At 45.4% G+C, this 23,246-nt stretch overlaps 1 protein-coding gene across 1 annotated transcript in view; it reads left to right on the top strand.

Moving 5' to 3' along the window:
* Nucleotides 1-22,570, top strand: part of EFHD1 (EF-hand domain family member D1) — a 37,519-nt gene extending 14,949 nt beyond the window's left edge. The window contains exons 2-4 of the mRNA XM_077826407.1: nucleotides 6,657-6,804; nucleotides 18,991-19,125; nucleotides 20,887-22,570. Coding sequence (XP_077682533.1) covers nucleotides 6,657-6,804; nucleotides 18,991-19,125; nucleotides 20,887-21,021 — 418 coding nt within the window. The 3' untranslated portion in view covers nucleotides 21,022-22,570. The remainder of the gene's footprint in view (nucleotides 1-6,656; nucleotides 6,805-18,990; nucleotides 19,126-20,886) is intronic.
* Nucleotides 22,571-23,246: the final 676 nt, after the last annotated feature.

The raw sequence follows: 23,246 nt of genomic DNA, 5'->3' as shown, positions 1-23,246 counted from the left end.
ACTCAGCCCTGCAGTGGGAAGTACTTCATGGCTCTGTAGCATACCTTTTGCCTTCCCAATACTAAGTAAGAAACTTACTCAGTGCAGGAGACTTCTCTCATCTCTTCTCATGCCTCAACTCTTCCTCCTTCCTCCTTTTCCTTCCCTTTGCCACCATCAAATTGCCCACATGGGAGTAGCACTCATACCCTGCTATCTGTTGCTCTTTCTGATAGGCCTCTACTCTGACTCCACTGATTGCTTTGCCTGAACTACAGTCTCCCTGCTGGGACTAGCAGAGGAAGTGGCAAGAGTAGTGTAGCCATACAGGTGCATCTACATTGGCAAAAATTAGATACATAACTTGTCATTGCTCCTATCCCACACCTTATTTACAGTATGGAACTCCAGCACTGCTGCCTTTGTCACAAACCTCCCACGTTTGTAACAGTCAACACAAGGGCTTGTGGAAGTGCATGAGTGTCAAGCACACCAGTGGGATGGCACTTGCTCTGAGCAAGGCTATCTACTGTGCATTCCACTGCTGTGACTCTCTACGGGTACAGTACAAATGCAGACTATGCAGGATTTGCTTCTCAGCTGCCTGCAGGTCTGAGTGCTCCCAGCAGGACCTGCAAGATTAACAAAGGGCCCAACCTATAATGAAAAATACAACTCTATATACAAGTGACTTTTGAAATATTGTCCCTCCATGGCACCCCTCCTCCTCCAAAAATACTTGTTTTAGTGGGGGTTGCCCTGGGTGCTGTCTCACCACCATCTCCCACAAACATAAGCTCTGAAAACAGGCGCTCTAGCTGATATAGCTTCTCCTCTCCCCCCATATGCCCAAGTAAATCCACTTACCTCTAAGGTACTCCAGCACCCACTTGTTCTCCTGCACCTCCTCTTTGCTGCTCCTCAATATGGCACTCAATTGACTAGCTTCCTCCAATGCTCTGTAGATGGTGGATGGCTGCACCACCACTCAATTTGCAATAAAATAAGCATGAGCGCTTTTTAGGGATCTGGAAGGAGCTTAGATGAAGTCCCTAAAGAGGAGATTCCACAAGGGCAGGTGGCATACAAAATGGTGCTGCCGCAGGGCCAAGGAGCAAGCAGGGCTCTAACTATCAGTATCAAAGGGTTGATTTCATCAGGTTGAATAGAGATGTATCTGTGGCTGTGTGGGTTGTATTTCCTGTTAACACTTTGAGTGCTTGTGCCCACAAGGCTAGTTACGGAACCAGAGGCCTCAATGAAAGGCGAGGATGCATGTATCTCTGTTGAATCATACAAATGTGTCTCTCTTAAATAGCATGGTCATGTGGCTCTGAAGTACCGGAGTAACCTTACCAAGATTATATTATTATATCTTAAGCCTGTTTGGGGTGGTGGTATGCTTGTAATCCAAGATTCACAGGATGCAATTTTAATTCTGCAGGATCTGTAACGAGTTTTCGAGTCTGGAAGAACAAGTCCTCTTCCCCTCCTCCCCACCCCACCCCCCATCCATCTGGGGAAGGGGTCTTGCCAGCTATCAAATACACTGTACAGTTCATAACTATTCCTGTGTTTCAGATTTGGCTCTGAGGGCTCTGTAAGCAGGAATGCTTTTTGATACTGTATTCCTGAGCTGTTCTTATCCCCTGCCTCGCTCTTGAAATGAGAGCAGAGTGGTTACAGAAAATCCAGAGGTTAAACTGTTTTGGAAAGCCCTGCTCTGAAGGCTGGACCTGGCTCTGCGAACTGAACACCTATTGTGCTACTGGTACAATGTCGTTTTGCCATCTCAGCCCACTACTGACAAGACCTAATTTCTCACAATCCCAGCTTTGTGCTGCCTGTTTGCTGGCAGCCATGAAGCTGTGCCTGATGGTTCCAGGACCCAAGTACAGTTGGCTAACCCCTCCAGGGCCAGCCCTTCTACTGTAAGGCTGGCTTAGCACACTGAGGGGTCAAATGAGTGCTGTCATAGCTGACAAACTAGCCTCCTGATATCATGGAATAAGAAGCCAGAGTCAAACTGAGTTTTTGGCAGTGGGTTGTCTAATTTTTAGACTAAAATGATGCTAAAGTGAGCATACAATACACGATGTACAGTACATCAGTTTCTTTTGGAGCTATATAACCCACATTTTAAGGAGTCATGTGTGAACGATAATCAGGGATGCCGATGCTGCCTTGCTTTATTCCCCATCACCACAGGTGCACTAATCAAACTGGGAAATGCCTTCCAGCTAAGGATAAAGACCCCAATCTGGAAACAAATGTTTCATTCAGTAGCAAAGGTTGCTGGGTGTGACATGTTGAGACTCTGTTATAGTGATATTTACAAGCCTGGCAGGATGGACATTGTAAAGTCTTGCATGTTGTCTAACAGCAGATGAACTTGCTAATGCTAAATGAGTTGTTTGAAGAGTGAGATCATCCCATGCCTTTTAGGGAGTCTGCGCACAGTCCATCGCTTTTATGAGGAGTGGAGGAACTCCAGGCATTTGTCATCCTTCTGCTTCAGCTTTGAATTAATGGACACATCTTTAAAAGGTGATGTGTCCTATGTCAGAAATCCAGATGGTGAATATTCATTCCAATCGTATTTCTAGTCAGGCCTCAGATATACATGTCATGGAGACAGCACTGGATGCTCCGGTCAGGGCTTGAAAAACACACCATGCTTCTTTCTAGCCACAGAGAAATACCAGACCCCTTGCCACTTAATGCGCCTCCTTTCCCTGCACTTAAAAAAGAATAACCATTGGATACTATATTTTTTACCATATCAATCAAATTGCTGTGACACTTTTTAAAATGCAACTTAATACTAAGGCAGGTAATACACTAGAAAATATTTATCTAGGTAAATTGGTAAACTTCCTGGCCTCACTCAATTTTTTCTGTAACGAACCATACTGTAGCTTTTTTCCTGAATTGTCATGTCTGTTTACTCTCTCTCCTTCCCCCCTCCCCCCTTGGTCCCTATAGTAATTTCCCTATTTTTCTTCTGTTTCCGCCGCCTTTCCCCAAAAGCTCTGTATACCGCTGTGGATCCATATACTCTTGTAAAAAGGTGTGAACAGGAAACAGGGGCGGGGAGGGAGCTTGAGGAGGGTTCTGCGGTGAAGCAAACACGGGAGGGCTTCAGGGATCGTACCCTTTCCTTTATTCCAATCAATTCCTTTTTCAGCATTGGAAGAAAGTGACAAGCCCCATACTTCCCCATCAGCATTTTCCTTCATGCCTCCTTCCTTCAACCACCCAGGACATCTGCTCACCACCAATCATATGCCCCGATCCATGCACCCGCTACCAGGCAGCTAGAAACTTTATCAAGTATATAATAGCCAGGAGACTATGCATAAAGCTTTCAAAAGTGACTTAGGCTCCTAAGTAACTATGTGCTTCTGAAAATTTTACCTTAAATCTACTGACTATAGATCAATCTGAAAGCTTTTTTTGGTGGAAGAGGCACTAGCCAAGAGTGATGGTCAAGCAAGAAGCCAAGCCAACTCCTCCTCCTCCTCCCTTCAAGCTGCTGGAAAAGGGGAGGGTGCTGGGGATTCCTTTTAGGGTGCCATCCCTGGATCCACAATGGGAAAAGTAGGAAAGCTCCATAGCAGCCCCTGGCACTTAGGGTTCTGACAGACTTTGAAGCCATCCCAACCCATTGGAGAACCAGCATTCTCCATTTTCCCCTGTGTGTATTCCCCCTTATGGATAGGGGACAGTCCTGGTTATACCCCCACCTCACTCCGCTCACTCCATGCAACAGCTAAGAGATCACCAGCTTTGTTCATGTTTGTTTTTACTGCAGCTTCTTTTCTGACTGTATAAGCTTCTTAACTGGACTGAGCTTCTTTCAAGGGAACTGTGATGATGTTGCTCTTAAAGTCTGGGAAGGCTAGATTTTGTTGAAACCTAACTCCTGGTGAGTGAAACGTGAAGGATGGGAAGATTTGACTTGCTCTGGCCAAAGAGGAAAGCTTAAAAGCTGTGACTGGGACTTTCTTTCTGAAGCCATCAAAAGTATTGAACGAACTTAAGAATTCTGAAATGTTGGAAGGGAGTGAAGCTGAGAATGGATTAGGGAGAAGAGTATAGGGTAAAGGGAAAAAATGGGATATACAGTAGTGTTGTTTGCCTGCAGTCAGATTCCTCCCCCCTCTTCCTTCCACTTAGGAAACTCACCCAGCTCCGGCCATTCTGCAGTGGTTTCTTATCTAAGTTACGTACTGAATCCCTATCCAGAGTGATGCTGTGCTCTTGTCAGCCAGCCAGTGCTGCAACTGGCAGAGATCCCTTCCTTATTCATTCAGCATTAGAGCTCCTTTCTTTGCTTTCTCAGCTCGAATTCACTCATCACCCCTATTGCCTTAATTACAATGCACTTCCTTCTCCTCTCCATCTCTCCTGGAGTCAATGTGGTTCTCTAGGTATAAGGAAGAAGACCAGTGGGGAATCTGTGTGATCCTAAGTCTCCTCAATTATCAAAAGTCTCATGTTCATCTATTAACACTTTAAATCCATTGGCTTCTACCACTGAAGACCCAGCAGGTATTGCTGTTCCCCTCTAAAGGAAGAGTAAAAGCCTTATGAGCACATGCCTAAAGCCCACAGCAAAGCACGAAAAGGCACTACTGTAAAAGAGTTGGCATGGCACATGCTGCTAGAAAATCAAGTACTTTTTTTTTTTTTTTTTATTTAAAGATCAGACCAGCATAGTATGTCCATTTAATGTCTTAGCTTTCATCTTGCTGCTTGCTTCTGAGCTGGGATCTCTGCTGACTTATGAGAAACAGCAGTTTTGCTGACATGAAATTTAACAGTGAAGAGCTCTCTTCTCTTTCAGAATCTAGGGAAGTAACAGTCTAGCCTACAGCAGTCTGTGTCTGCACCAAGAGCTGCTTGTCTTCAGTTTATTGCACCCAGCCGCTGCCTTCAATCTGTTTATCACAGACCTTTGTTTGAAAGTCAATAGATTGCTCCATACTTCTCTCCTTTAACTTGCCAGATACCCTGCAGCAGACTCCCATTTCTGGATCCTTGTGCATTCCTTAAGTGATCCTTTATTTTGCATAAGGAGCAGACTCTCTCACCTTTCTCCTCAACCTAAAAATTCCTACTAGCCCCCCATTAGTGAGTGTCACAGTTAGTGGGCTATCTACTCCTCTCCTCCCTCCTGGTCTCTTTGGGGTACCTTCTCTCAGATCCAGGGGCTCCAACTAGCTCCTTTTTAGAGCAGGAATCCTGTGATTCTTCAACTCTCAGATCAAGCCTTGAGTTGCACTCCCTGGGCAGTAACCACGATTATCTCAGTAGGCCTGACTTTTCTTCAATACCTGCAGTTCTGTTCGCTCCAGGAGCAGTGATCAGTGGTTAAGACAATGACCAATGTATGTATTTTGAACAACAGTGTTTCAGAGAAAAGATCTTGTAAAAGATAAACAGTGTACACATGTTCACCTTACCAGGTGCCTCCCCATCTCCCACATCGGGCTTCTGGTAGGTTTAAGCTTCCTATGGACCCCCAAAACTGTTAGGGTCTGGGTGACCAGTCTCTTCCCTTAACTGACAAAACAGTTCTCTCCTTCCCCTGCACCAGAGTGTCACTTCAAATCTTGTCTTGTCCTTTGACCTCTCTTCTCAGAGAACAAGTCCACTTCATAACTGTTCATAGCCCTTTGATCTGTTAGTTCCCAATGCTGGCAAAACAGCTGTATAACTTCAAGTTGGAGTCTGGAAGTAGGCCACTGTCCTGTAATTGCCCCCCAAGTATTTGAGAGGTTGTTTAGCTATAGCTATCCTCTTGTTTCTCTGATGGTCTTCCCAATAGTTACCTAGTAAGCTGGCTCAGTACATTCATACAGAAAAGTCTTAACTCAGTAATTACTATACAGTAACATTATTGACCAGGTCACACACGGTATTCATAAAATTTATTACAGAATCAGTATTCTTAGATTATATAGCATCTCTGTCTGTTACAGGGAGCCCTTCAAATAGTAAAATACTTGTGCCAGAGTATTTTGGCTTCCTGTTGGTTGAGTGACAATCCCATCTTTTTTTAAATTCTAAAGTAGTGTGAAAGACGTTGGCTGGAATAGATATTTCTAGGTGTGGCATTGGGTAGCTCTCTGGTATGTGCCTGGCATACAGTGTTGACTTGAATCCTACACCATGCACAAATGTATTAGAGAGCATTGAGTTGTAGGAATGCATGGATTGATAAACACTTCACTAGGACTGCAAGGCATGTGTATTTACATTACCAATGGGCAAGGGCCTCAAGTCTGGTGGTGGTGGTGGTGTGGGTTCCTCCCTACTCCCTCCCTTCATATTTCTGGCACAGTTGCTCTGAAGTCATTTGTGCATTTTTCCCTACAGACTAATCTGCTTTTATCCTAAGGAAGCTAATTTCAAAGGCCTCATGTGACTTCCCCAAACTTAACAGATTTCAACAGCTGGTTTGGTCACCATGTCTCTGAGTGTGGATCGATGGTGGATTTCTGTCTTCACACTTCATTCTCTGGAGGAATGTCCTAAGAACACATTGCCTAGAGTGTCAGTAATTAGACTACCGCTTACCTATGTTGTGAAACCAAGCTTTGAAAATTCCCTGTGTTGTCAATGTAGCAGGGGGTGTGACAAATACTGACCTTTACCCTCTGTTCCCTCAGGTATGACTCTGGAAAGGATGGGTATATAGACCTAATGGAGCTGAAACTGATGATGGAGAAGCTGGAAGCACCTCAGACCCACCTGGGCCTGAAAAACATGATCAAGGAAGTGGATGAGGATTTTGATGGCAAGCTCAGCTTCCGTGAGGTAAGGGTTAGCAAAGAAGTATCTAAGGGGGGGGGCTGCATAGCCAAGGCAGTAGCAATCTGGAACACTGCTGGTGCATCCTTTCTCTGAATTGGTCTGTGCTAGATCTTCCTTCCTTCCTTCCTTCTTCTAACCTGGCCAAGATTCTTCTAAGCCTGAGAGAGCTTGATAGGCTATGCGGTGGTGAAGGGGCAATCAGCAAGGGAGAAAAGTAGGCAGACTCTGTTGCATAAAGCACCGTGTAACTGAATGACAAGATGCAACTCTTTATTCCTGGGGAATTCTCTGCCAAAAATTAATTCTGCACACAATATTTTAAAATTCTGCATATTTTATTTGTCAAAATTACACAATATAATCATGCCAGTTTCAATTATTTTCATAATTTATTTTGAAATACTTGTCAACAAGTATGTCTGCAAACTTGTTGATCTCTATCTCAAGCCCTGTGTATAATGCAGTTTAATGCACTTATCACAGCTCTGAGCTGGATGGGAACAGTTTTTACTTCTGACTGAGGATAACTGAAGCCTAGTGATTTAGCAGTTAAATAATTAGTGTTGACTTGAGCAACAGTGTCATCCAATATACTTATAGCCATCCCTTTTTTTACGATGCCGTGGCAGGTGTTGATCAATTGAAGGGAGTTGTCTTGTTTCTGGGAGCTTTCTTCTGCCCTCTCTGCCCCTAAAAGGGGTAATGCTTATCCTCCTGCCTCAAGCAGGCAGAACAGGGCTCCATAACTTATCAAAGGGGATTTCTGTTGTCTCCACAACCAAGACTCTGAACCCTGAACTGTTTGGACCTGTAACTTTCAATTCAAAAGTGCCAGGGAATTCTGGCAGCTGCTGTGCAAGAGGGTGTGAACAAAGGGTAGGCAGCAGCTGGACACTAACAGATGCAGTATGTTGGGTAGGAAGGGGCATGAGTAGACTAGGACAGCAGCAACTGAGTGCAGACAGCTGCTTGCTAGGCTTGCAAAGGACATGAACAGAGATGAGTGAAGATGAGGAAACCAGCAGCTGTTACAGTCACGTTGTAGGGTCTCAATGCTAGCACCTCTGAGGGTACTGCTTCTGAAAAGTCAGCTTTCTCAGCAACTCTAAACGCAGTCTCTGTATCCAGTTGGGTGTGTTTGCCACCACATTTATTGTGAAAAATTCATTGCTGATAGTTTACATTGTAAACTAGTTGGTCACTAATTAGTATAAAATATCAATTCCTCCTGTGGCAATGGCTGAGCTGTAGAGCAGCCTGGTGATGTCTCAGTCAGTGCATTGTCGGAAAAGGCTGACTGTATTGTGAAACTACAGGGAAATCTAATGTGGTAGAAGCAGAGAATCAATTTTTTTTTTTAAATGCAGAAAGATGTAAATACTGCCTGCCTACTTTTCTGTTTGGCTTAGACTCTGTTTCAGCATGTCCCTAGCCACATACTTATAACACATGCGTATTGCACCATATATGCACACACTATTTTCTATGTTGCACTAGTGTTCCTACCATCATCTGATGGAACAGACTTACTCAGAATGAGGGTAACCACTGTGTCAGTTACACTAGATGAAATCCCAGTATAGGTGGGAAGTGCTGTCTTAATTTCAGCTATGTAAATCGTCCTCTCACCAGTCACTGCTTAAGTACTCTGGCATAGGAGGTCAGGCTTTCTGGAAGCCCCTCACCTAAACACATCCCACTGCATGCTACTTTCTCACCAGCATCCACTTGTGCACACTGAAAAGTGGCTTGTTGGAACAGTGATCATGTCTTGGAACAATGGACTTGGCAAGTCTGCTGCCAGCTGACCCAAAGCAGATGGCTGGACACTTGTGAGCAGGAGGGGGTACCAGCTGCAGCTTAACTTTTTAAGAACACAGTGATGTCAGAACAAGGATACAAACATGTTAGAGAGCAGGGTATTACTGGTTCTGGCAAGAAAAATAGAAGAACTGAAAGTCTGTCTCTGAGTCTAGGTCAGCAGTGGCTCTGGGGCAGGGAACAAAACCTACCCATTTTACAATAAACTGGACTCTCTTTGAGGGCTCTATCAATGGAGCCTGAGATAATTCTGGATGGTACCAAGGAATCTGGTGGAGCAGAAGACCACATCTGTGGCCCCAGGTGAGACTAGGGGTGAAGACAAGAAATGGAAACTGCATGGATGCTTTGCTGGGATGACAAGACCTCTTCAGATAGTTCCAGGTTCACAAAAGCAACTGCTTGAGGGGCAAGGGTCCCTCTACAACAGGTATATGTTACTTTTTTGGTTTTCAGTTGGCGGCCTGATTTTGCATATGTGTGGACTAGAGAACACTTCCGGTGTCATGTAGATACCACTGCCATTATTAAAATGGACAGATGCAGCCTCCCATGAGGGTGTGTGTCCCTTCTTCCTCCTTGAGTCAGTAAGCTCCCTCCTGTGCTGTTGCCACAGCAAAAATGGCAATTGCCTACTCCCTGCTCCACCCACGTGTTCCAGCTTCCCCAAATCCTGCTGGCTTCAGCAGCCCCCTGTGTGTTCAGTCATAAAGACTGTTTTGGGAGATTTCTGTCAACACTTGAAATACTGTGCATGGCAGCTGGCTCTGTTGTGTCATGTAGCCAGATGCAAAATGATGGCTAAGCAGTGAAATTCTTAAATAAGAGGCACTCTTAAATCTTACTGTAATAAACGACACATTTGGAAAATGAGTCTCAGCATGTATGCTACACTTTCTGTCCATGCTTCGCTATCTGCCCTTACCTAGCTGCAAATGCACTTGTTTCTGCCTTTCTGTATAACTCACAAGCATTATCTGGGAGCAAATTGCTCTGTATCTCCCACTGGCAAGTGAGGTGGAATCAATTGTTGCTTTGTCCAACTCTGCTTCCCTTCTGCTGACAGTCAACAAATAGGAACCATGTTAATATGTTAGCCATAATTTTCTCTTGGTTCTTTGGAGTAATCTTGGCAAACCTTGGTTAAAACCAGTGTTCTAGTTTTAACAGTTTGGGGTGGGAGGTGCGTGTGTGTGTGTGTCTAATTTAGTTGTGCCAACATGGAGGGTCCCTGTGCCTTTCCAGCCTCAGAGCATCCTCAGATAATTGAGAATAACAAATACAAATTTTCTCAGCCTTGCTACGCCTTCACCGGCACCTCTTGACTAAGGCTTTCCTTGCTCTTGCTGGAAACCCTCAGGACACAGTTCCTAAGGTTCCATTAGTCTGCAACAGGTAACCTGTAGCAGCTGCTGCAAATTGCACCTATCCCGCCCAAAAAATCCAATTTCTCCCCACTTTCTCTTGGAAGAAAGTGGCTTATGTCTTTACAGGGTGCTGATACTGGGGAGTGGGAAGGTATTAGAACTGGAAACTGAACAGCAGTTGTTGAGAAGTGAGCTGTAGCTCACGAAAGCTCATGCTCAAATAAATTGGTTAGTCTCTAAGGTGCCACAAGTACTCCTTTTCTTTTTGCGAATACAGACTAACACGGCTGTTACTCTATTTCTAATTCAGTAACTATTGCTGTACCAAGGCAATTCCAGAGCAGGAGAGGCTACAGGAGCATAAGTTCCATGAGAACATATTTAGAGCAAAGCCAACTCGCTGTGATTTCAGCAGCAGACCCCTGCATCTATTCACTGTGTACCACTTGCACTGGACAACAGCACGTCACAGGACGTTATGCGGGAGTCCATAGCTGCTAGTCATCTGCTCCCTCCTATGTGTCCCCACAGTGCTCAACTTCTGCACCAGAGCAGAAGAAACTGTAAACCCCATGATGTCAATTGCTTACCTCGATAGCCTGTAAACGACTTTCTTCTTGTATTATGCTGGATTCCTATTGCACCTGACTGGCATGTTCTTTTATAAAATTGACTTGTACTATGACCTTTGTCATGAGTCCATAAATATGTCATCAATTAACTCCACAAAGTTCCTCTTTAAGACTCAGGTTAAACAGCTTATGCTTAAAAAGAGAAGCATAAGTACTCTACAATGCCTAGGCTCAAACTCCCACCCACCAAAGAAAAGAACAGATAATAGCTGTAACAGCAATACTTAACTCTGTCCATATCTAGCATCTGTAAAATCCATTTTAGGATCATTGTGCCTACTAAAATGTTCAATCTGACCCAACTTGCATGTGTGCTATCTGGGTTAAGGTAAATTACAGATTCCCCAAGGTACTGTTTGTGTCCAGCTGTGCATAGATGGCTTCAAGGCCCAGTGCCTCTCCACTTCAGTTTATTAAATACCTCTCCTCATGTCTCAAGGTTCATGCTGTACACACCAGGCAAGGATTACAGTAGCCATGTTTCTGTCATTTTGCAGGTCAGCAGGCACTCTGTCTGGGTTTGTGTAACTGCAATATGGCTTTTTGACAGAGGAGGAGTGTGTGTGCTGGGTCACTAAGAATCATGGAGAGCGTTGGTGTCAAGATCATGGGGTTGGAAGTGTGTGCCCTGCTCTCTGTGCTTCTCAGCGGAGTCTTTAAAATTTCTGGAATTATGCACTTTGCTTCTCCTCTACATCACCAGCTGGTAAATGGCCACCATAATCTGTGTTTCCAACTTTTTCTATCTGGGTGAGTAAGTCCCACATGCCTTTTATTGGCTGAAGTAGCTAGTAAAGCAGCATATTTTCCCTGCTGTAACAGCCCATCTTCCATAAGAGGAATGCTGCCTGATTCCCCTGTTTCAGGGTGATTCATGCGCACACGTTCTTGTGATTGGTCATGGCTGGGTGTTTCCAGGCACTGACCTACCCTTTCCTGGACTGCATTTGCAACAGACCTCTGGGCTGTTTTGTTTCTAGTAGACTTTTTGGATGCCAGGAAGTTTGGCTTTCAAGGGTGGGGTTGGAACAGTGAGGAGGAACAGCTGACTAATACTAGTACAACCAGAGGTTCAGGGTGAATCAAAAATCCAAAGCAATATCTGGGTTGTTTAGCAGAGGGAAGAGAGGACAAAACAGACTTGAATAGAATGGAAGGAGGTCTTCTCAAGTTTTTGAGTGGGCTGATCTACTCATTTAGCTAAACCTCACCTAATTTTAAATTTTGTTTGGAGAGGGTAGGAAGCTTCCCCATAAAACAGCTTGCCTTCTGTGAGCTCTACCTTAATAAGCACACCAAGTTTACAGGGCTATTGCGTAAATCTTCTTCTGCTAAACTTGGATGCTGTGGTAGAGAGTAGCCAGGACTGTAGTTATGCTGCCCACCCTACTCTCAAACTGCTGCACCTCCATCGGCTGCTCAGTAACTGTCCTTGAAATAATAAACAATTCTGTTTTTCCTGATGCATTAGTGATGAAAGGAAAAGGAACTGGCTGAGATTGCTGACATGCTGAGATGCTGCTGTCCTCTAGTGGAAGAGTGTGATCTCTGCACTGGAACAGTCATAAATCCTGTCCGACTGAGGAAATACAGAACTGAACCTCCTTTAACATTTGGTATGGTTGAAATCTGTCCTTATGAAGGAAGCACACATGCTCCTACGTGTTACTTAACCCCTCCATGCTGGACTTTAGTGGTACAATAGGGCCTGGTGAAGTTCCTCTCCACAGGGGTGAATCTGTGTGAAAGCCAGTGTGTAGGCTACAAAATAGCTGAGAGCACAATGGTGAGACATAATTACAGCAGTACTTCAACAAGACTAATGTTGCATGTATTAGTGTTCACATCATAAATCCTGGCTTCAGAGGACTGCAACATAAATGTGATTTTCCTCAACTGAAACTTGGTGCACCATCGGGAAGTTTGAGGCCTTGTAGAAGATCACTGAATTCCTTTTGGGGGAAGAAAAATGTGCTTCTCAGATGTTGCAAAAAAGCTGATTTTTACAGTTTAAATAACCTAGCAGGCACTCTGGTCAGGTACCTCTTGGTACCTTAAACATTTCTAGTTAAGTGCTCTTGTAAGGGTTTTAAAATGAGTTGTTGCATAGGCACTTCTATCACTTTTTAAACCGTCCTTGAGTGTGACAGGGTATAGCTGTATTGTAACCACTGAAGGACCTTTGCTATAGCAAATCTCCTATATTCTTAATGGACACAATAGAAGAAAACTTCCTTCTGTCCAAATAATAGCCTAGCAAGGTGATAGTCTTAAAGCTGTGATGCAGTCCTACGTCTTCTCCATGTTCTGGAGAATCCTGAGTAGTGATTTAACACTAGAGCTGGACAAAATTAACTCCCCTCCCCCAGAACAACCAAAAAAATCCCTAATCTTTTTGCTTCTCACTATCAGTCTATGAAATGTCAGAAGGCATTCTCTTTTCTAATATGGATAACAGTTCATCTTTGAGTGCTTGCTCTTGTCCATTCCATGTTAGGGGTATGTGCTGGAGATTTTTCCCTCAGTGGCATCTGTCAGGCCAGCACTAGTGCCCTCTGGCGCCGCACGCTTATGCACAGGTATAAGGGGCACCACCGGCCACGCACCCTCTCAGTTCCTTCTTACCACCTGTGACAGTTGCTGGAATGACCACTCTTGCTTCGGCAAGGCTTCTTCCCAATGGGTTTTGGACTCTAATGCTTTGTTGTTTTTAAACATAGTTTTAGAGTAGATAGTCCTTAATGCTAGCTACAATATCTATCATCGAGGGACTCTCTTTGCCCCAGGAGCCAGGCATGCCCTGGTCCCTGGGCTTCAAACCTTGTGCCTCCTGCAGCAAACCTATGCCCGTGAGTGACCCACACTCCAGTTGCTTAAAGTGCTTGGGAGAAACTCACATGAGGCACAAGTGCCAGAATTGCCAGGACCCTGCTAAAAAGGACCATAATATAAGGCTCAAGGTTATCCTAACGGAAGCCACTCTTAACCCGCCTCAGAGCCAAGCCACTCTGATTCTGCACCAAGAGCTTCAGTGTGAGGTGCTCCTCTGGTACTGTGTTTTTCCTGGCACCGTTCACCATCTCCGATGCTGAGAAAGAAACACAAAAAGCAGCGCACCGGCAGAGGGCACTCACTGGTGCAGAAAAATGACAAGCAGTGGGAAGGCAGTACAGAGCGACTGGTTCAGGGCCACTCCTCCACCCCTGGTCCCATGGTGGCACCATCAACTCCACCCAGAGTGTTGTCTGGTGCTGCACCCTCTGCCAACACCCAGAAACCACTGTGGTACCAGCAGCCTGACTGTCTTTGACCCCAGAGACACTCTCAGCAACCAGAGATTTACGATCACTCTCTGTCCCCCCAATGCTGATGAGACAACTGCCGGCTCCAATGACTAGGAGCAGAGAGCGTCAAACTCCTTCCCGGCACCGGCCCCAACAGCACCTTCTAGGGGCAAGCCAGCCCTGATCCCCATCATCACAACCATCTCCAGGCTACCGCTGGTCCCTGGACCCTCGGCAGCATGTGGGGGCAGAGAGAGGTACAGCTCCACCGTAGTCACCGGGAGAGGACTCTTCATCTGAATCCGAAGGGGAACCCTACATGCAGCCTATGTGCCACCAGACCTCGGTGCAGATTGCCCCACCAGCACCTGACCAATGGGTCAGAGGCCTATGCAATGGCCGTACTGGAACCTTTGGGGCTTTCCCCCAGTATCTGGCTCTTCCTCCCATTGATCCTACTTGGAAGTTTCCAAGAGCTGGGGTATCGCCCCTTCCCGCTCAGCGTCAGGCCCTGACTCTGGTACCAGCCCTGGTACTGACTTTCAGGATGTGGCTCCCATCGTCTCCTCGTGCTCCAGACGAGGCCATCTCAGGGCCTAGTAGCTCACTTCTGCAAGACGATTCCAGGGCCCATCAGGACCTTCTGCCATGGATAGCAGCTAACCTGTGGCTGGAAATTGAGGTGCTTAAGGAAACATCCCACAGCCTTCTGGCTACAGCAGCTCCCTCCAAAGTGGCCTTACCCATTAATGAGGCTGTAATAGGTCTGGTCAAGGCCCTGTGGCAACTCCTCCTCTGCACCCTACCTCAAAGAGGGCAGAAAAAAAACATTGTGTCAGCAAGTGGATTTGAATACCTGTACTCGCGTACGCACACTCACCCCAGGTCCCTCATTGTGTCAGCAGCTAACAAAAGAGACATGCAGGGCCAGATGAGCACGACAAACAAATGATGCAAAAAAACCTGTAACTGTTGGGGGAGAAGTTTATTCAATGAGTAGCTTTCAACTGCATATCTAATCAGCAATTTTGCTGGGGAGATATGATTACAATCTGTGGGATTCCTTGTCCAAGTTCAGACTCTCTCTGCCTCAGGATTGGAGGCAGAACTCACTGCCTTCTTAGAGGAGGGTCAGAATGTTGCCAGGACCTCTCTCCAGCCAGGTCTGTATGCAGCTGATGTGACAGAGGACAACGGCCTGTGCTGTCACCATGAGGCATTGTTCTTGGCTCTAGTCCTCAGGAGTACCTCACAAGGTCCAACAATCCATCCGGGACCCTGCCTTTGAAAGCACATGAGTATTTTCAGAGCAGACAAGACATGAGGCTTCATGGCCTGAAGGACTCTAGACCCACCTTCAGGTCACTGGGCCTCTACGCTCTGTCTGCTTCCAGGAAGCACTTCAAGCTCCAACAGCCACCTCATTTATCAGCACCATCTCTGAGACAAGAGCCCTACAAAAGGAAAGGGAGAGGTTACAAATGGCATCAGTCACTCCTGTTCACCTCAAACTCCCAGCTATGGTCTCATAGGTCCTCCAGTGGATTCAAGCAGGCCTTTTGAAGGTGTGTCCCAGGGTGCGATACCAGTTCCTGCTTCAGATCCTGCCTCCCCTTTATTTTTGGACCGTCTATTGCACTTCAGCCCAACATGGTCCCGCATAACATCAGACCGCTGCGTGCTAAATACAGTGACAATGGGCAATACCCTTCAGTTTTTATCCATCCCCTCCCTTCCACCCTGCATCTCCATCCCTCTTCAGGAACCCTTCTCAGAAGCAACTCCTCACCCAGGAGTTGTGATCCCTCTAATGCATGGGGGCTGTGGAGGAAATTCCTCAAGACTTGAGAGGAAAGGGGCTCTACTCCCGATATTTCCTAATCCCAAAGGCCCAGGGGGGCCTCTGGCCCATTTTGGACCTGCATTGTCTCAACAGATCTCTCAAGAAACTGAGGTTCCGCTCGGTCTCCCTGGCCTCCATCATTCCCTCCCTGGACCAAGGGGACTGGTAAGCCGCCCTCGACTTAAAGGATGCATACTTTCACATTTCTCACTCTTGGCCACATAAGATTTCTCAGATTTATTGTGAATCAATGACACTGCCAGTTCACTGCTCTTCCCTTCAGCCTGTCTGCAGCCCCTTGGGTTTTATGAAGCGTATGGCAGTAGTAGCAGCCTTCCTCGGATGGTGAGGCATCCAGGTCTACCCATACCTTGACAACTGGCTGAGCAAAGGTCGGTCAGAGACTCTCACATGTTGAACAGCATCAGCATGGTCCAAGTCACCTTCCGGGTGCTGGGCCTATTGATTAAAGGAGCAAAAGTCGACTCTTGTTCCAATTCAGAGAATAGAATTCATTGGGGTGGTGCTCATTTCAACCCAGGCCAGAGCCTTCCTTCCAGAGGCCCAATTCCAGACTATGTTGGACCTGATATCCAAGGTCAAGGTACACCCAATTACAACTGCTGAGTTTGCCTGAAGCTTCTGGGGTACGTGGCCACATGTACTTATGTGGTTCAGCATGCAAGGTTCCGCCTCAGACCACTACAGATGTGGCTACTTCCCGAACAGACACCACTTGGACCCGGTGCTCACTGTTCCTCCCTTAGGCCTCACCTCCCTGGATTGATGGAAGGACCCGAAGTTGGTAGTGATGGGGGTACCCTTTGTCGCCCCTCAGCCATCAGTGTCCCTAGTCTTGGATGTGTCAGACCTAGGTTGAGGAGCCCACCTCGACTGCCTCAGGACTCAGGGTCTATGGTCCCAAGAGGAACTCTCCCTGCACATAAACATCAGGGAATTCAGGTCTGTATGCTTAGCCTGCCAAGTGTTCCTCCCCCAGATCTCAGATCTCCCCCACAATACCGTGGCCATGTTCTATATCAACAAACAGGGGAGTGCTCGATCCTCGGTCCTGTCAGGAGGCCATCTGTCTGTGGAAATTCTGTGTGAAGCACTCCATTCACCTCAAGGCATCACATCTCCCAGGATGCACTGGCGGATCACCTCAGCCGATCCTTTTCCTCTCAACACAAGTGGTCCCTTCACTCAGAGATCACAGGTTAATCTTCCAAAGGTGGGGATCTCTCCAGGTAGATCTGTTTGAGAGCAAGCAGAACAGGAAGTGCCATCAGTTTTTCTTGCTGTGCAGGCACCGTCCTGGCTCCATCTCTGATGCCTTCCTGCTCCCATGGTCAGGGCCCCTGCCTGTGCTTTTCCCCCTGTCCCTCTGGTTCACAAAGACCTCCTGAAAATCAAGCGGAGAGTTGTAGCTCTGGCGTGGCCACATCAACACTGGTTTGGCACACGACTGGATCTATCAATAGCATCCCCTTTTCCACTTCTGCTCCGTCCGGACCTGATCACACAAGACTATAGCCACTGAAGCTGTGCTGAACCTGTGCTGAAGCTGTGGTCCACCTGAATCTCACCTCCCTTCACCTGACAACATCGATGTTACATGGCTGAATCTGGAGGAGCAGGCATTTCAGAGCTGGTTCTACAGGTCTGGCTAGGTAGTAGGAAACAGTCAACTAGGGCTATGTACGTGGCCAAATGGAAGTGCTTCTTGAGATGGACGTCTCAACGAGGTCTCTCTCTGGTTCATTCTTCCCTGCAGGCTATCTTGGACTACTTGCTCTATCTAAAGCAGCAAGATTTGGCCCTTGCATCTATCAAGGTGCACTTAGCAGCAATCTCTATCTTCCACCCACCAGTGAACAGCTGGTCAGTGTTCTCTCATCAGATGATGGTCCAATTTCTCAAGGGTTTGGAGAGACTCTGTCCTCAGGTCCATGAGCCAATTCTTACATGGGACTTAAACCTGGTCCTGTCAAGGCTCACAGGCCCTCCATTTGAACCTCTAGTGTCATGCCCTCTATTACTTCTCTCTTGGAAGATCACCAGAGAACAACAGTTACAGAAGGTCAGTAACCATTCTTTCTCTTGGGAATTTGGCTTTGATCCATGATCACAGAATCATAGGACTGGAAAGGACCTTGAGAGGTCACCTAATCCAGTCCCCTGCATTTATGGCAGGACTAAGTATTATCTAGACCATCTCTGACAGGTGTTTGTCTAACATGCTCTTAAAAAATGATCCAGTGCTCCAGCCTTCTCTTCAATGGCAGAAGGGCATTATATTAAGAGCTTGAACTACTTGGTAGTTCCTCAAGTAAAGGATGGGTGTCCTGGGTTCCATAATTTCTCCCTGATCCTACACAAGAGTAAAGATTGAAGTGTCCACACTCATACTCCAGTGTTCAGGTACATTTGACCTGAGATGGTCTTTATACTACTGTATATAGTACAGTGAAGTTGGACTGGCCTGCACAGCTAAAGGGAATCTTCATGGGAGTCAAAAGCTCTCCCTGATCCCTTCCAAGCACTAGCGTACAATGCACCGTCCTGTCTATGGAGTTGAGTCCTGTGTGATGTAGGTTCCATTGAGCCTATCTGGACAACTGCGGACAGTAAGTGGGGATTCATTTGAGGGTGGGGACAGGCTTCTGTTCTCATGCTTTTATTCAGTGTGTTATGTATTCTGCAGTGTGATCTGAGACCCTGTAATGCATAGCGTGGTGAACTCTGACATAAGAGCCACCAAAATGGCTTGGGGTGACAGCACATGTGGCAGCTTTATGGCACACACTGAGGCAGCTGCGCCCTCCAGAGAATCACAATGTGCAGCTGTACTACTCGCTCAGCTGGGGGAGGGGAGAGAAGAGACCATCCTCTCCTCTGGGCCCTGGTGGTGTCCGTGATTAGGCAATGCATGAACCACACTGCTGCCAAAGCTCTGGTCTGTGGGAAGCCCCTTCTCCTTTCCCTAAAGGCCCCTCTCTCTCCAGCCTGAGAGCGTGCAGTACTGGATCCAAAGTGCTGGAGGCAGCTTATTGTAAATACATTTTTCCTTTCTGTTTATAAAATGTTTTTCTGTGGTGGTAACTTCAAATTCCTAGCCTGGGGTTCGTACATCAGTTGCTGCTTTTGTAGTTCAAGTGCTTGGAATAGTAATAAACCTCTTTGAAAGCTTGAGCCTCAGTGATGAATTTTGGTGGGTCTATTTTTTGTTTCCTTGCTAGTTCCTGCTGATTTTCCATAAAGCTGCAGCGGGAGAGCTTGAGGAAGACAGTGGGCTGATGACTCTGGCAAAACTCTCTGAGATAGATGTTTCCACTGAGGGAGTTAAAGGAGCCAAGAACTTCTTTGAAGCTAAGGTATGGTGGTGCAGTGGAGTTGGGGAAGCTGAAAAAGCTTGCTATGCAAGTCCTGGTTTTCTCTTCTTAATGTGTCCCCTGGAATGGACATTATGCTTGACTGCTGGACAGTATGCCAGTGTCACCAGGGATTATATCCACTTATTCCACCAGTTTAAGAAGCTGTGAATTTTCCTTCTCAACACAGAATACACAGCCTCACTGTCGTGCTGGGTTATGCCACTTCTTGTTCAGACTTGTATGCTGTGCCCCAGCATTGAGCATTACTCACTGCTGATAAATGAACCATAAAATGGCTTATTTTGCCAGGGTTTGCTCAAGTGGTGGTTCCTTCCCTTTCAAGCACCCTGGAGATGTCTTACTTAATCCATCCCGTTTGTGCTCCTGCCCTGTGGCTGAAATAGCCATTTAAATAAGTCGTCATCCAAAAATAGTTCACAAAATATCTTGGAGACTGAGATATTAGGGGCTAAGCTTCCCAGAGAAAGGGTGTGTCTGTATTGCAGTCAGGAGGTGTGATAAGTAATGCTCAAGTAATAGCAGCAGTGAAGCTGTGGCAGCATGGGCGGTGGCTGCTTGACTATTTACCTGGGATCCTGGTCAGGCAAGACTAGCCCATGCAGCTGTCTGTGCTGCTGTGGCTTCGTTCCTATTGTTAATTGAGCTAGCTTTGGGTATGTCTACACATGCTGCAGTCACACCTCCCGATGGCAGTGTAGACATACCCATAGAGTCTGGGCCAGGGTGCTGTCAAGCTTTTGTTCTTAAACACAGTCAGTTGGAACTGGTCACAGAATAAAGCAGAGCTTTTACAAGCACCTTAAGCTTTGCGTGATCACTGAATACCACACAGACCAGGACTCCTGGACCAACTTTTAATATTCACTGCAAGGAATTTCCTCTTCTCCTGCACCAGCACACAGAGCTTAGTTCTGAATACAATATTTGAGATTGCTCTCCTTGTCTGTTCAGTTTTCTAGGTTGGAATAACATCATAAAGCATTAGATTTGAATAACACGACAAAGCTCTATCTTCATGTTTGGTTGGACTGCGTTTTTTGAGCTGGTAAAACACTGTCGGAAAGGAATTCTATGGACAAAAATAGATGTTTGTTATACTCATTGGGAATAGCATAGCAGAGCTGTTAAAACAAAGGTTGGAAAGTACAGCTGAAAAACAACTCTCAAACTATGCCTCTTCCTTTGGTCTGTAAATGGACCACAGACTGAGGTCCTCTTATTTGGTCCCAATTCGGAATTATCAAATTTTCTGCAAGAATTTTTATCACTGGGGAAAGTTCATTGTGTTTTCATGACTCATGCTGTAATGGCTAGTTACATAGTTCCTGTGATTAGGGAAGGGAGATACGGAACTGGTCAACACAGTTGTGCTATAAATCTTGAAAGTCAATTCATGCATTTAGCTTCATTTTGTATTTCACCCAAAAGGTCATAAAGAAGTTGCAATAATATTTCCTATGAGTTGGAATAAATATATCCACACAATTTTTCCTTCTGTTTGGCTCAGTTCCAGTGGAAAGTGACTATTGGTAAATGAAACTATCCTCTTGATTTGAGAATAAAACTGAACCAACAGGTCTTCAGTGTAAATACCCAGCTACTGTAGTATTGTTAATCCTTAATCAATTTTGGCACCACTGAATATGGTAACTGGAGGAAGATGTGGCAGACAGATGTGCTGTTAGGTAGTTCAAATTCTTAATGATTCCCATAGCTCATGTCTGCTTTTTTCCTTTACAGGTTCAAGCCCTTTCTTCAGCCAGTAAGTTTGAAGCAGAGATCAAGGCAGAGCAGGATGAACGAAAGCGGGAGGAGGAAGAGAAGAAACACCGTCGGGCAGCATTCAGGGAGCTAAAGTCTGCATTCAGCCAGTAACCATCCATTCTACCACAAGAGACTTCTCTTAACTTGGTACATTTCCATGAATCACGACTGTGCCTGGAGAGTATCTCCTGCTAGAACTTCACCATCCTTTCAGACAGAAGCTTCTAACTCAATTCCAAAGGGTACAGCTCTTACAACTACCATGTCTTCATATGGTATGAACAATAAGAACTGTGTACATACTCATCACTCTGAACTGTCAGGTAGTGCTTAGGGAAATTAAAGTTCATCCTAATGCTGAAAAACCAGGTAGCAAATCAGCTTTCCTTAACCCAAGAAGAATGACCATGTTTCTTGACTATATTTTTTCCTTGGTTTCTGTTTTTCATAACCCCTTTCCTCCTGTTTAGTTCCCATGATGTCTTTATGCAAATCAGGAGGTACAAAATACAGATTACTTTCCTGTATGTTACCCTCCACTGAACATTAGCAGGAATATCATACGTCCTTTACTTTTCTCTTTTCTCCCCTCTCTCCCCTCCTCAGAGTCCAAATACACAGGTTTTAGAGGCAGCACTGTGAACAGGGAGGATAGTCAGCAGGGCTGTGAATGAAATGGACAGTCACATATCTTTTCTATTAGCCAAGACTATAATTGGAGCCTTCCAGCTTTTACCCTCTGAAATGCCATATTGATGACGCTTTCAGTAAAAGAAGCTGGACTTCCTCAAAGAACACCTTACCCTCGACTTTGGCAGGAGAAAAATTAGCAGTACCTTAGAGATGGAATAGAAAACTGATGGGGTTTTTGACCTGTCACATTACATTTTATTAATCCACTCCATAGCCTCACTAGACTTTTTTAGGCCCTTAAATTTAGAAGAAGCAAGTAGGTGTATCTATGTCTAAGAAATATTGCCAGCTGGGCAGTACAATTGGATGATGCATTAGCCTCTCACCTCTGGAAATCTGTTCACATGCTGAGGTTGTAAGTGCAAAAGTGACTTTCATGAAGTCCTTAAAGTCATTACTCGATGAAACCAATCTGGTACGATGAGCAGTCCCTGCTCAGAAAGGGAATAGCAGATGGGTTACAAATCAAGACTGAGGTGCATTTGGCAGAGTTGAATTTAGTAAGCTTGCATGATACCTTACCTTAGCCAATCATTTCTTATGAGCACAAGAGACTTGCCCACAAGTTTTAAAAACTTGCAGGTACATGTCTTTATATTCTGAAGGCTGCCAAAAAGGGGAACAATCCCTCCTTGCAAAGCCTCTCTGGATGCATTAATGTTCTGCCTCTCTATTGTTGCCCAAATTCCTTCCAAGATAAGACTCACACCAGTGGTCTATCTGATTGATCCTCTGTGTCTTTACCTGTCTGTTTTGCTTCTTAAACTGTGAGCACTAAACTGTGAGTGTGGAATAATAAATAGAAAAACCTCTAATCTTTAATGTCAGGTGGGAGAATTGCTAAACAATTAAACTGTGTATATATCTCCACAGATTATATTTTATAAATCACGCTTTTTTAGCTAAATATTTATAATTAAATGTTTTTATTCTTTACAACAAAGCAGATAACTCTACCTTCAATTATTTCTCCTGTTGCTAAAATGTACAAATAAAACTTTCTTTAATACCTCAGATCTTGTCAATGGGTTTATTTTAAGTCCTCGAACATACTATTTTGCCTAAGAATTCTCAGCACAGATCCCACTCTTAAAATGTGCCTATTCGCTACTCCAAAGCCCAGAACAGCTGTCATGAGCGAGGATGTGCTCAGCCCCCCTCCTGATATTTCCACTACAGCACAGTACTGTGGCTATGCAAAGGCTAATGATGTTAATTTCCAAGGGACAGTATTGTATAAATATGTGAAATGCTGTCTATTGAAAAAATGTTCACATTTGGTCCCTGTCAGTTGCTTCAAATCTTAAAATGGAGGCTGTGTCCTCTCTCCCACACACCAGTGCCTCAGCAAAAAGTTGAAAATGCTGACAGATGAGGGGAGGGAGACTCGATTGGTTTTCACCCCTGGCAGTCTGAGTTGAATTCCCTGATGCACAATGCTTCTGTAAGGAAATCTTGACATGGTGGTACTTACAGCTAAAAAATTTCCTTTTTGTTTTAGGACATGTAAAGAGGCCTAACCTTGTGTAGGTGATAGATAAAAGCATCATATTGAGGATGGAGTGCCTCAGAGAACCTACTGTGTTTCTGTTCGTGTATGCTGATTGCCAGCATGGCTGAGGAGGGGGAAGGAGAGGACTAAC

Source organism: Eretmochelys imbricata, chromosome 9 (genome assembly GCF_965152235.1).
Source record: "Eretmochelys imbricata isolate rEreImb1 chromosome 9, rEreImb1.hap1, whole genome shotgun sequence".
Taxonomy (NCBI): Eukaryota; Metazoa; Chordata; order Testudines; family Cheloniidae; genus Eretmochelys; species Eretmochelys imbricata.
This window is presented reverse-complemented; position numbering and strand designations above follow the sequence as displayed.